Source organism: Primulina tabacum, chromosome 12 (genome assembly GCF_025594145.1).
Source record: "Primulina tabacum isolate GXHZ01 chromosome 12, ASM2559414v2, whole genome shotgun sequence".
In the NCBI taxonomy this organism is placed as follows: Eukaryota; Viridiplantae; Streptophyta; class Magnoliopsida; order Lamiales; family Gesneriaceae; genus Primulina; species Primulina tabacum.
The window spans coordinates 31427494-31441951 of NC_134561.1; the positions used below are offsets into that span (position 1 = coordinate 31427494).

General features: G+C 36.3%; 1 protein-coding gene across 1 annotated transcript; it reads right to left on the minus strand.

Moving 5' to 3' along the window:
• Window positions 1–700: 700 nt before the first annotated feature.
• Window positions 701–1827, minus strand: LOC142521198 (WAT1-related protein At4g15540-like). The gene is made up of 4 exons (XM_075624424.1): window positions 1564–1827; window positions 1310–1468; window positions 957–1108; window positions 701–847 (listed from the first exon to the last, which is right to left on the minus strand). The coding sequence occupies exons 1-4, from the start codon at window positions 1795–1797 to the stop codon at window positions 709–711; spliced, it is 684 nt and encodes a 227-aa protein (XP_075480539.1). The 5' UTR covers window positions 1798–1827; the 3' UTR covers window positions 701–708.
• Window positions 1828–14458: the final 12631 nt, after the last annotated feature.

Below are 14458 nucleotides of genomic sequence, written 5' to 3' on the forward strand. Positions count from 1 at the left end.
CATGTATGTCCTTATCTCCGTCAAAGAGTATTAATAATTTTTTTTTTGTTTTTCAAGTGGTATTAATGAATTTTACAATAAATTGAAGAAAAATAAAATTTTATTTTGGAATCAAATTTACACTCCATTTTTTTAAAAAGAACTATATCTTTAATGAAATTTAAAATAAAACATCAATGTCAGCAGCTTGACGTACGAGAACTTCCCAGGAGTTTATCATATATATATATATATAATAGTTTTATTTGTTACACACCTATAATGTCCACTTCCGTGCAAACTAGTGAGATGACACTCATATATTGGATGTACAAATTAAATATGTTTCATCATATCCAATAGATGATTGTCACCTTATTGGTGAGCACAGTGAGTAAGCAACATATCAAAACTCTATATATATGTGTGTGTAAAATATATCTAGATACAATGACATTAGTGACGATATTTCGGAAATAAAATATTTTATAACCATGAATTGTAATCCAGGATTTTTTTAAAAAAATAATTTGAAAGGTTATGAATGGCTTCGAGATGATCAACGATATTTAACCACAATTAAAGATGCAAAAATACAAGATCTAGAAAATGAAATTATTCATCAAGCAATATTTGGTTTGGTTGTCGCATATGTTTATGTAGTGAACATATGCGACATAACATGTACATACATATATATATATACCTATATATACATATATATATACCTCACACTTCTTGGATTTTCTCTAGCAAAAGAGGGATCCTATGATCTGATGAATCTGTGCACCTGTGCATGTCCCCTTCTTTAGCTTTCCCCCATATCACACCGTAGAAACCCGTGGTCAATATCAGTGCACCAACCAAACTGTGCAAGAACATCCAAACAGATTTCTTAAACGTTTTTGAACCCGAACTCAAGATTCGTCCGGGCAGAAACAAAATTTTGAACCTTGCAATATAATGACTAGATATACCTTCCGAGGTAGAAAACATCGTCCATAAAGACAACCCCTTTAAATACCGTTACGATAATTGTTGAAGGCTTGAATAGAGAAACAAAGAGGGGGCCTCTCTTCTTTATGCACCAGACAGTCAGATAGAGCCTCAATGATAAATTAATGATTGCCTGAAAATCAAATATAGCGACAGTGTAAGTAAATATCAACTTGTAAGCTTCTAGTTTGATGCTGTACGCATTAAAATGATCAAAATGTGGCATTTGCTGCTGTACGCATTAAAATATTCTAGGTTTTGATATAATGGCAAACGTTTCTCTTCCTACGAAGGGAGAAGGAGGGAGATAATAATCATCAAGTCGTTCGCTTACCGAATAAAGAATAGCTGCTAATCCAATACTTGTTTCAATTTTCCAAGAATTTGCATCTCGTTGAGCAATAAGAGAGAATAGTGAAGCTTGAATGGTTACGAAAAGGCAGTTAAAAGCAACTATGAACATCACCGCTGGGTATATCCGTAGTGTGGAAGCCTGAAACATTTTCAATACAAATATATTGTTCACTAAGCCTTTTATTTTAGAGCAAATTTTAGTGTTCATTAATCTTGTATAGTGTAAATTCCAACCTGTAATATGCAACAGGACGCAATGAGGAAACATGCAAAAGAAAGCAGAACTCCTCCCATAACCCAATTTCGTTCCGATGACAAAAAAAATTGCATATGTAATCCAGAACTCGACGGCCTATTGAGTATCGTTGGTCCCTTATAGAAACTTACGACAAATGCTCCAGCAATGGAGATAAAAGTGCCAACCAACTTTGCAGTGGTGCTTAAACTCATCCAATCTACTTCTTCCATCCTAAACCAATCACTTTTGTGTCAATGTTTGGCGAACAGTGTCACGCCCCGAGACTCGAGATTGACACCGGCGTTGTTTAACAATCACATAATCGAAACAAAAAGCCTTTGTAGCACAGTGTAAACCGAAACCAGTTTATATATCATAATTCAAATGAAATAACCATTGTCTTTACAATACCGAAATCTCAAAAAAAACGACAGAGTTTAATGTGGAAACGTAAAACTGAATAACATAATAAACTTCAAACTTAATATCAAATCTTGATTGTTCACCAGCCCCAAAACTGATCCGATTCCTCTTCCTCGAGTTCCTCCTCGGGTTTATCTAGGAAGAGTTGTAAAGGGGGTGAGTATTTTGGGAATACTCAGCAAGTGGGGGAAATATCGAGCACAATAAAACAACATACTTATTCAGGTTACTGTTTCTCTACACGAGTTTACTTCTACGATTTTGTTATTATTTTTTTCAATAACACCCAAAGATAAACTTTGTACAAGAGGAAGGCTCCTCTCCATTAGCCTAAGCTAGTATTTTGTTATTATTTTTTTCAATAACACCCAAAGATAAACTTTGTACAAGAGGAAGGCTCCTCTCCATTAGCCTAAGCTAGTATTTTGTCACAAAAAAATAACCCAATGATTCCTAATTTCCCCCCCCCCCCCCCCCCCCCCCCTTTCGTTTTATTCCCTTCCCCGTATCTAAATCCTTCCTAGGGCTCGGGCTTACATCACTTGAACTACATTGGTCTAGAGCCCGAGGCAAACCATAGTAAAATCTATAATAATATTTATGTGAGAAACATATATCCTAAGATTTTCATACTTACCGCTGATAGTCGATTTAATTATATTGAGAAACAATAATCACCCTTGTTGTAATATGTTACGGCCATGTAGCACAAGAATCAACTTGTAGCGTTTGGGCTAATTTATGGTTTATAGAATTTGAATTCAATAGTTAGCATCGGCTAAATATGTAGGTACAATGTAGATGATCGCTCCTTTTAACACGTATCAGTTCGATTCTCATGGGTAGCAAACTAATGCATTACTGGGATTGTTCAGGGCGGTGATTGCTCCTTTTGTGTTACAATCTACATCTATATATTTATATGTATCTATATCAATATTTATCTCCTTATAAATATATGAGTTTGATTTTGAATTTACTTAGTTACTTTTTCCCAACATTACTTAATTTTGTGTTATCTATTATCTATGTTATTACTATTATAAATGTAAGAGTTTTATTCGTGAGCTTAATATTTTACCTTTTTGTTTGTTTTACTAACTGATCCAGTTGAGCTAACCGATCGCTTTACCTAAATCAGTTTTGAGAATGATAGTGAAGAAGAAATTCACATAAATCGACATATCCTTCAAACACCTGAACCAGATATAGTGGATCAAACAGCTGAACGGGAAGCTGTTCCTAACACTTAGTTGGTGGAACAACGCGATGATATTCAAATACCAACTGAAGATGATGCAACTGAAACTGATTTTCAGTTACAAACTGAACTAGTTGCTGAAATTGATATGACTAATCCCAACTACAGATCGAAGAAATCACATCCACAAGAATTGGTGATAGGTAATCCATCTGATCCGGTAAGAACTAGAAACCAAATGTTTAATTTATTTGGTCATTCAGCAATTTTCTCAAATTGAACCGAAGAAAACTGATGAAGCTCTACCTCATCCTAACTGGATAAATACTATGCAAGAAGAGTTAAATCAGTTTACACATAACAATGTCTGGACTTTAGTTCCAAGATCAGTTTCTAAAACCATTCTAGGTACAAATTGGGTCTACAGGAACAAACTGAACGAAGATGGTTCAGTTATGCGCAACAAAACGAGGCTTGTAGCAAAAGGATATAGGCAAGAAGAAGGAATTGATTACGACGAGACATATGCACCAGTTGCACGACTAAAAGCAATCAGAATATTCCTTGCCTATGCCTCATTCAAAGAGTTCAAAGTCTACCAAATGGATGTCAAGAGTGTATTCCTGAATGGTCAGTTGCAGAAAGAAGTGTATGTTGAACAACTACCAGGTTTTGTTAATCACTATCTTCCTGATCATGTTAATCACTTTTATAGGATCTGTTGAAGGTGGAAAAGTATTTAGAAGGGGGGGTTGAATAATCACTTACGATTTTTAATACCTTTTCGACTGATGAATCAGTTTAGTGATAAACTGATATTCAGGAATCTTGTAAGTCAATATCAATCACTTAACAAATAGTGTGCATAAATAAACTGACTGATAGATAGAATATAAACTGAAATAAGAAGACACAAGATTTTATGGATGTTCGGAGATTTCAAACACTCCTACGTCAACCCTTCTATCTCAAGGATATGATATGCACTAAAAACTTTGATCGATACAAACGGTTGTACAGACCCACTTCAGTTTGGACTTAACAAATCCAAATTGAAACTCTTAGTTACAAACTTGTTTACAATATTCAATAGAACTGAATTAATCTAACACAACTGATCTCTTTAAGATCGACTAATACAGTTTGTGTTGAAAGCTCGAAGTATAGCCTGAAAGCTATGACTGTATATAATAAGCGTGAGCTTTTGTGTTTGCAAGGATTTTAGCAGAGTAACTGAATCGATAGTGTTCAAAGATTTCAAGAGTTCAAGTATGCAAGAATCAAAAGGTTCTTCTTCAGTTGCTCTTCTCTGCTATTTATGGACTTCCCTTCAACAGTAATATTAAATACAATTTGAAGCTTTCTATCCATTGCATGACACGTCAACATTCTTCTGACATTTGTACACTGCAGCTTTTCTGAAATGCGGCGATCCAATTACTTGTTACAGTCCGCTTTTTTCGGTTGAATGTCTTAACTGATGACGTGTACAGCTAAGGGATCAGCTGATTGAATGAAGTTGATAAGCTCACAACTGTTTGTAGTAACTGATCAGTTCAAACTGATCAGTCAGTTGTCTGCATAGTTCAGTTGCTGGTTCAGTTGCCTTCGAAAATCTGCGTATTATCCTTCAGTTAATGGCAACCGATAGTTTGCATATTTTAGATCAGTTATCATTCTTTTAGATCAGTTTAGACGTTCAGTTTGTCAAACATATGAAATTTAGATTCCAACAATTTCCCCATTTTAGGTGTTTGACAAAACTTGGAAAGTAAGAACTGAAGCTGATCAACTGAACTCATTGTAGATAAAATAACTCTTTCAATGTACAGATTCATACAAATAATAAAAGAATAAAAAATCATCTAACTGAATAAAATAATCTTCAAAAGTCTATCAGAAAGTCTTTTATTTCTTCTTGATCATCTTTGAAGATTTCTCTGGCTGATCTTTTCCTTGTTCTTGTTCTTCCCCCTTTTTGTCAAACTCATCAATATTTTTGGATAAGATCCACACATCTAAAGAGAGGTTTAAAACTGCATTCATCAGGATATCTTACAGTAAATCCATTCTTTTAGAGGCAGTGCTTTCCAGAAAATGAAGACGTCTTGTAACCAAAGCTTGAGTTTGGAAATGAGCTTCAGCTGATATTCTGTCTTTTCAAAGTTCTTCCATTTAGAAGATTAATGAAGTTACGTCCTTTTGGATTTGCTGCAGTTTTCCCACGGTATTGTCCTTTATAGAGTCGAACTTCATAGTGGGCAAGAATTGGGTTGATTTGATATCAGAAATGGAAGTCATTACACCGACGAGGTTGGTCTGAATAGCCTGAATTTCTTTAAACAAAGATTAAGTTGCCATTGAAAAGCCTGGAGACATGGATCCATAGGTTTCTGGTTCCTGCTTCCTGTTCTCTTGTTTGAAGATCATCAGGTCCCCGTCAGTTGTTTCAGTTACAGGATTGACTATTTCTGAGATATCCTCTCGTAAAGCTTCCTATTGAGGCTGTGGAGAAGAAGACGAAGTCGGAACAGCAGTAGAGTCTGAAGGTTATTCAGGTGGTTGATCAGCTGAAATAATAGCTGTTACTTGAGCTGGTTGGTCAGCTGATTCTTCAGTTGTTTGAACAACTGAAATTATGGTAGGTTGTACAGGTAGCACCTCTTCAGATAATGTTTGTTCAGTCATGACGGATGACTGAACTGCTTCTTGAGTTCTTGTAAAAACTGCCTGTTCAGTTGTGGTAGTCAACTGAACTGGCTCTTCAGTTGGTTGAAAAGGAGCTTGTGAAGCTGGCTCGTCAGTTGCGAATAATTCTTCAACTGCTTTTGTAGTAGTCTGTTGAATATCATAGACAACTGATTTAATGACTTCATCAATGTTTGCCAATGACAATTCAGCATCAATGTAGAGTTCAGATCCTTCAGTTGAGGAATGAGGAGTAGCAGTTGACAGTTGTGCATCCTTTGAAGAAGGAGTAGTTACTTGCTCAGCAGATTCACCAATGGTTCTTGGGATGGATTTTCCGGTTGAACTAATTTTTCAGCTTGCTCGTCTGATGAAAGATCTTGGGAATCTTCTGGAATGATCAGTTCTTGATCTAGTTCCCAATTTTTAATCTCCATCTGCAGAGTTAAGATCCATGTCCAGCTGGTCATGAACTTCTTTGTCATTAAAGGCAGTTGGGCTGGTGGGATCATAGTTTTGGCGTAGCTGAACAACCATCTGTTTTAGCTTCTTCGCCCGTACTTGATCGAAGAAATATTTATTCCTCTGCAACGCCTGAGTCACTGAAGCTGCTTTGACCAATTTTAGAACAATGGTTTACATGGCAATAAACTTCTTCAAAACTGATTTCTTTTGCAGTTGCCTGACAAACACAGCAGTTCTAAACTTTAGCCATTCATCATAAGTTTTGATCTTAGCCTCAGAAAATTCATTGACCTCTTTCCAGATGAGGTCAATATGGGTTTGAATGGTGTTTGTTGGTCTGGGCTCTTCTGTCATCTTTTCCTTACCCTTTGAGTCAGTTAGAACATTAGGAATGCTCAATCCTGACCTAGTTGCATCAATTTGTTCTATGATCACTATCCCTTTAGGTCTGACAGATGGCAAATAAGTTGGGCCAGAGATAGTGATGAGTGGATCTTTAACTCCAACATATTTTTCCTTTTCACCAGATTCGGTGATAGTATTTTTGAGCGGAGCAGCAGTTAGGTAACTGATCATCAGTTGAAGATCCAACTTGTATTGCTCTCAGTGGAGTAGCCTTGATCGGCTGTTCAGCTCCAGATTGTATTAACCTCTCAGTCGGGATGGTGCCTATAGTGATCACTGGTTTTGTCTTCTGAGTTCTGGGCTTCTTGGAGATCTTGGGAGAAAGAGTCTTCTCAGAGTCAGTTTCATTGACAATCAGTTTGCGTTTGATTGCCTTTTTCTGAATTGCCATTATGGCTTTCTTAACTGATTTTGGAGCCCCCTGCATCCCAATCTCCTTTTTTACTTTGACAAACTGCTCAGGAGAGATGTTCAGCTTGAGCTTCGGCAGCTGAACACTCTTGGCATTGAAGATTTTAAATTTGGATGATCTCTCAGATGAGTCACCTACTAAGCCCTTGCTCTTCAGCAGATAGCTGAGCTGCATAGCAAATCCATTTGACTGTTTTGAAGACTGAAACATATTCTTCAGAATGTTGAAGATGATCCCTTTCCAGTTCAGTCTTTTTCTAGTCATGATAGCAGTCATGACTTGAAACTTCTCCAACGTAAGGGCAACAAAAGATCCTGCTTTGTCTAGAAGACCTTTGGACACAATATCAGTCAGTAACTGGATTTCTTGCTTCAGTTTCTTCTGGGATCGGAAACCTTGATTTTTCGACCATCAGCAGACAGGAGAGTTTGCATCTCCTCAACATCAGAAGATTTTACCTCAGACATATTTGCTAGCCCATCAGTTGGCAGCTGAAAGAGGTTGCTGAAGGAGTCTTCGTCTATCATCAGCACCTGATTGTTGACGGTGGTAGTGATATTGCCGTCAACAGAGATAAAACCGTTGGCATAGAGATCTTGTATCTCTTTAAGATAAATTTCTTCGGAAGAAAGTCCCAGAAATGTCTCCAGTCTAGCAGCTTCTATTTGGATAAACACACTCTTGATAGCCTCGTCTTGAACAGACATGATTGAATCAAAATCAATAGCCATAGCTTTCAACATATGTGCTGGAACTTGGTTTGCCATTTCTGAAGAATTAACTTTCTGCTCTGGAGATTGAATTGCGCGTAAAAGAAGAAAAACTGAAATGAGGCAGGGATAAGTACGTTTGTATGTGACTGTTCAAATTTTTGGACACGTGTCAGTCCAAGATAAATTGAATAAAATCATGTGTACGTGTGATTAAAGCGTGTAGAATTCAAGTGGACTACGTGGGGCCATGATTTAAAACACTATTCATTGAAAGACGTACATTTAATACGTAATTATCAGTCACATCACGTATTATGGAATATTTATCGATTTATCAGTTAACTTATTGGAGAAGATCAGTTAGGTCAGCAGCTGAGTGATCAATTATAAGCTGAATCATTTCAGTTAAAGATCAACTGACTATTGTCTTCTCAGTTAACCATTTATATTCGATATTCCCTCTCAATAAATGCATATAAATTAAAGCAAGGGTAAAAGAAACTTAGTTTGGATCAGTTAAGTCCATTCTGTTAACTGATGTCTTTTCGTCTTCCTCCCGTCTCTTTAAGAACTATCTAAATAAGACCATTGTCATTTGATAATAACATTTAAACACCGATGGATAGTTCAAGCAGTTCTAACGTCCCTCATCCTGCATTGACACCTCGCCGTTTGGAGAAACTAAAGAAGGCTCTTGAAAAATTTGTCTTTTCAAATGTGATGTCCACTTAGACCAAAGTTCATGAACTCCAAACGATTCAATGCGATAAATTAGTTGCTACTGCCAAGCAGAGAGCAACTGCAAGAAAGTATAATAGGCGTGCTGAAGTCAACAATACTTCAGAGCTTGTCACTGATGATGTTCTTATGCATCTGATGCTTATGAAGGAATGGAATGTGCTATAAAGTATTTCTTCTTCAGAAGCCTTCAGGAGAATTAACAGTCATGAATTGACTAACTGGTTGTCCTTTTGGCGAGATGCCACTGGAACTGAGATGAATCGTGTAACCTGGTTTAGATTTTATCAATAAAATTATTGTTTCGATTAATTGTTCTTTCCTTATCTGTAAATGAACTGATATCAGTTGACAAATAATTAATTAAATGACAATGACTAATTGAACATTTATTAATTTATATTTGACTAACTGAATAAGAAAGAAAACTGACATATCATAATTAACGATTGATATAATTAAGATAAATAAATTAGACCAAGAATATTGCGAAAATGAGAAAACATAGTCTCTGGTAATGGTTTGTTGAAGATGTCAGCTTCTTGTTGTTCAGTTGGTATGTACTCCAGTCTGATAGCTTTCTTCAGAGCATGATCTCTGATGAAGTGATTCCTGACATCAATATGATTGGTCCTGGAGTGAAGAACTTGATTATATGTAATTGCAATCGTGCTTGTATTATCACAAAATATTGGTGATTCTTTTGCAATGACTCCATAGTCCTTCAGTTGTTGCTAAATCCAGATCAGTTGTGCACAGCAGCTTCCAGCACCAAGGTATTCTGCTTCAGTTGTGGAAGTTGCTATGGATTTTTGCTTCTTTCTGAACCATGAAATCAGTCTGTCTCCTAGAAACTGACATGATCCACTGGTGCTCTTACGATCTAGCTTACATCCCGCATAATCTGCATCTGAATATCCAACGAAATTGAAAGAAGAATTTTTAGCATACCATAAGCCCACACTTTGTGTGCCTTTAAGATATTTTAAAATACATTTGGCAGCTGAAAAATGTGATTGCTTAGGATCTGCTTGAAATCTAGCACACATGCAAACAACAAACACAATATCAGGACGACTAGCAGTTAGGTACAATAATTAACCTATTAAACCTCTGTAAAATGTCGTCTCAATTGATATTCTCCCTTGATCATTGTCTAGTTTGATTGATGAACTAATGAGAGTACTTGCAGCTGAGCATGTTTCTATGCCAAATTTCATAAGCAATTCTTTCGTATATTTGTTCTGACTGATAAAAATACCAGTATCCAGTTGCTTCACTTGCAGACCAAGGAAAAATTTCAGTTCACCCATCATACTCATCTCGAATTTTTCCTTCATTAACTTGGCAAATTTCTCACATAATTTGGGGTTAGTTGACCCAAAAATAATATCATCAACATATATTTGCACAAGTAAAATGTGATCATTCTTAGTGAATTTGAACAGATTTTTATCAAATGATCCAACTGTAAGATCATGATCAGTTAGAAATTTTGAAAGAGTTTCATACCAAGCTCTTGGAGCTTGTCTTAGACCATATAAGACTTTGTTCAAATGATAGACATGATCAGGAAAAGAGTGATTAACAAAACTTGATGGTTGTTCAACATATACTTCTTCCTGCAACTAACCATTTAGAAATGTACTCTTGACGTCCATGTGGTAGACTTTAAAGTTCTTGAAAGATCACTCTTGACGTCCATCTGGTAGACTTTAAAGTTCTTGAAAGATGCATAGGCAAGAAACATTTTGATTGCTTCCAGTCTTGCAACTGGTGCGTAAGTTTCATCGTAATTTATTCCTTCTTCTTGCCTATATCCTTGTGGTACAAGTTTCGCTTTGTTGCGCACAACTGAACCATCTTCATTCAGTTTGTTTCTGTATACCCACTTTGTACCTATAATGGTTATAGAAACTGGTCTTGGAACTATGTTCCAGACATTGTTATGGGTAAACTAATTTAGCTCTTCTTGCATTGCATTTATCCAGTTAGGATCAGCAAGAGCTTCATCAATTTTCTTAGGTTCCAGTTGGGAAACGAAAGCAGAATGAGCAAATAAATTAAACATTTGATTCCAAGTTCTTACCGGATCAGATGGATTACCTATCACTAGTTCTGGTGGATGTGATTTCTTCCATCTGTATTCAGTATTTGTTGCATCCATCTCAGCAACTGAATATTTCCTTCAGCTTCAGTTGCTGCTGTATCAGTTGGTAACTGATTGTTATCATTTTGCTCTACAAACTGATTATCAGTAACAATTTCTTGTTCAATTTATTGATCCAGCACTTCTTGTTCTGGTGTTTGAAGGATTTGATTAATATGATTTTCTTCTTCATTATCATCCTCCAAACTAATATCTGTAAAATGATCAACTAGCTCAACTGGATCAGTTGGCTTATCAGTTAGCACATATTCATCAAATACAATATGAATAGACTCTTCTACATTCAAAGTGTATTTGTTAAAAACTCTGTAAGATTTACTAACTGATGAATAACACAGAAATATTCCCTCTGCAGAGTTAGCATCAAAAGCTTTTAAATGATTTTTGCCATTGCCAAGAATAAAATATCTGCAGCAGAATATTTTGAAATTAGAAACCACAATTTTGCATCCATGCCAGATCTTATATGGTGTTTTCACATGATGCTTATTAATCATTGATCTGTTCTGTTTGTAACATGCAGTGTTTACTACTTCTGCCCAAAAGCTTTGAGAAATACCAGAATCAGCAAGCATTGTTCTAGCAGCTTCTTTAAGGGTCTGATTTCTTCTCTCAGCTACACCATTTTGCTGAGGAGTTCTTGCTGCTGAGAGCTCATGCTTGATTACAATATTTTCTAAAAAAAATTGCGAAAGATTTTGATTGATGAATTCAGTCCCTCGTTCAGACCTTATTCGATCAATTCCAACTGATTTTTCATTTAATAGTCTTTTTAAAGCTTAATCAGTTGTGCAGCATTTTGGTCTTTGGATGAGAAAAATAACCCAAGTAAATTTTGAAAAATCATCCACAACTACTAGAGTGTATTTCATTCCCCCTAAGCTCAGGACTGGTATAGGACCAAAAAGATTCATATGTAGCAGTTCTAAGCATCGGGAAGATGATTTACAACCCTTGTTTTTAAATGAAAATCTTACATGCTTACCAAACTGACATGCTGAACAAATTTCATCTTTTGAAAAATCTATTTTGGGCAAACCAGTTACAAGATCATGGTTACTTAGATAGGCAATAGATTTAAAGTTTGGGTGGTTCAATCTCTTATGCCACAACCAGTTTTTAGAAGATTTAGAAGCTTTAAGACAAACTGGTGCATAAGGTTGTTTAGTCCAACTAACTTTGTAGGTATTCCCAAATCGATTAAATGTTAAGATGACCTCATCAGTTGAGTCTCTAACTGAACAAGTGTGTCTGTCAAACTGAACGGAGAATTTATTGTCGCATAACTAACTGATGCTAGTCAAGTTATTCTTCAAATTCTCAACTAGTAAAATATCTTTAATCGTAAAGTTACTATGGATAAGCTTACTCTTACCCATAGTTTTATCTTTGGAGTTGTCTCCAAAACTGATGTTTGGATCAGTGTATTTAATTAGTTGGGATAGCAAAATTGCATCCCCTGTCATATGACGCGAGCATCCACTGTCCAGATACCAGATTGATTCTTTGTTTGAACCTTTCACCTGCAATCACACACAATATATAATCTTGGTACCCACAACTATTTGGGTCCGAAACTGATTAGTCCTTTAGGAACCCAGACTTGGACGAGTCTAACTGACTTTTCAGTTTCTGTGTTCCAGATAGTTTTTCTCGGCTTGTGTGTGCTTGATGTTTAGTGTGCAGATGAAGCAATATGAGTTTTAGCCTTCTTCAACTGGTTACTGAGCCGATATATTTTCTGAACTGGATTGCTGTTATAGTAATTGAAGTAGCCATTTGAATAGTTCAGGTATTTATTATTGAACCTTTTTTATTACTGACTTTGTGGGTCAGTTGAAATTTTTGGGCTATAACCAATATCATACCTTCTAGCCTTATTCTTATTTTCAATAGGCTGTATAACTGGTTTACTTGGATCTGGTTGTTCTTGTACCACAACTGATTTTAAAAGTGAATATATTCCCTTTGTTCATGTTCGGTTTCGGCTGAGTATCACTGGTGGAAGTTTCATCTTGGTTGCTGAACCCTAAACCAGTTTTATCAGTAACTGATTTTTGCTTATCTTGTATTTCAGCTAATACAACAGATGGATTGTTCCATGCTTTAATAAGCTCAGTTTGCTTTAAATTTTCAAGCATTAACTGCTGAATCATTGATTGATTCTTGCTTCTTTCAGCATTGAGTTCAGAAATCTCCCGTTTAAGACTCAACAGATCAACTGATTCATCAGTTTCAGTTTTATTGTTTTTGGGATCAGTTTGCTTTGCCCTGACCTTTTCAAAAGATAGGGCAAGCTTGTGATACTCATTCACCATGTCATGAAGTGTAGAAATGAGTTCATCTCGTGTGAAATGAGTTGAGCTAAAGTCAAATACATGTTGACTAGTTGACTCAAGTTCTGTGTCATCAGCCATTAGACACTTGACTTCTCCATCATCATCACTGTAGTAGCTCAAGCTCTAAAATTTTGAATCATCACTGTCAGATTCTGCCCATTTTGACTTGCTTTCTTCAGCTAGAATCACCTCATGCTTTTTTCTGTAAGATTTGTTGTCATCTTTCGATCTTATTTTGTGCCCATAGGATTTCTTTCCCTTGTCAGTTGAGTCTCGACTGCCCTTCTTAGGCTTGGGACAGTCAGCAATGAAATGGCCAGTTTTGTCACAGTTGTAGCAAGCATTAGGTTCTTCTTTGGAGTGATTTTTCTGATATTGTCTTTAGAAATTTCCTTGGTTTCTTCTCATGAATCTTCCAACTTTTTGACGAATAATGACATAGCGTCATTAACTGATCAGCAGTTTTGTCAACTGAACCAGTTGGTTCCAGTTTGACAACAGTTAGGGCAGTTGTAGCAGCAGGTGTAGAAGGTTCCTCTTCTCTGGTTTGCAACTCAAAATCGTAGGCTTTTAAGTCAGAAAATAAGTCATGAAGTTCGACCTTGTTCAGGTCCTTTGACTATCTCATTGCCATGGACTTAACATCCCATTCCTTGGGAAGACCTCTGACTACTTTCAGTGCTACCTCTTTATTTGAATACACCTTTCCGAGTGTATTCAGTTCGTTTAAAATGCTGCTGATTCTTTCATCATACTCATGCATGGATTCTCCATTCTTCATCTTGATATTGTTCAAATTTTTTGAACATCAACAGATAGCCTATTCTCTTTGGTTCACTCATTGCCTTCACAGAGCTGAATCAGTTTCTCCCAAATTTTCTTGGCAGTTTTACACATTTTTATCTTGCTGAAACTGCCTTTATCCAGCATTTTGTATAAGATGTCTTTAGCCACGTTGTCCAGGTTGGCTTTTCTCTTGTCTTCCGTTGTCCATTCATCTCGGGGTTTTTCAATACGATGTGGTGCCCCGTCAGTTATGGCAACAACTGTGTTTTCCTTCAATATCTTCATGGGTTCGTATGTGATAACGTACCACATGTCATCGTCTTGTGCAGCTAGATGAGCATGCATTCTGATTTTTCAATCATCAAAATCTTCTCTGGAGAACATTGGAATTTTGTTGAATGAAGACATATTGATCAGTTTGTATATAGAAGTATTCAGGAACAAGATTCAACTGCTCTGATACCACTTGATAGGATCCGTTAAAGGTGGAAAAGTATTTAGAAGGGGCGGTTGAATAAACACTTACGATTTTTAATACCTTTTTGATCGTT

What these genes read in the sequence shown, in the direction of transcription:
- LOC142521198 (XM_075624424.1), bottom strand. Translation starts at nt 1,797, where the DNA reads ATGGAAGAAGTAGATTGGATGAGTTTAAGCACCACTGCAAAGTTGGTT. An exon ending in CGTCCTGTTGCATATTACAG is followed by an intron (nt 1,469 to 1,563) that starts GTTGGAATTTAC and finishes AAAATGTTTCAG; the next exon opens with GCTTCCACACTACGGATATA. An exon ending in TAGCAGCTATTCTTTATTCG is followed by an intron (nt 1,109 to 1,309) that starts GTAAGCGAACGA and finishes TTTGATTTTCAG; the next exon opens with GCAATCATTAATTTATCATT.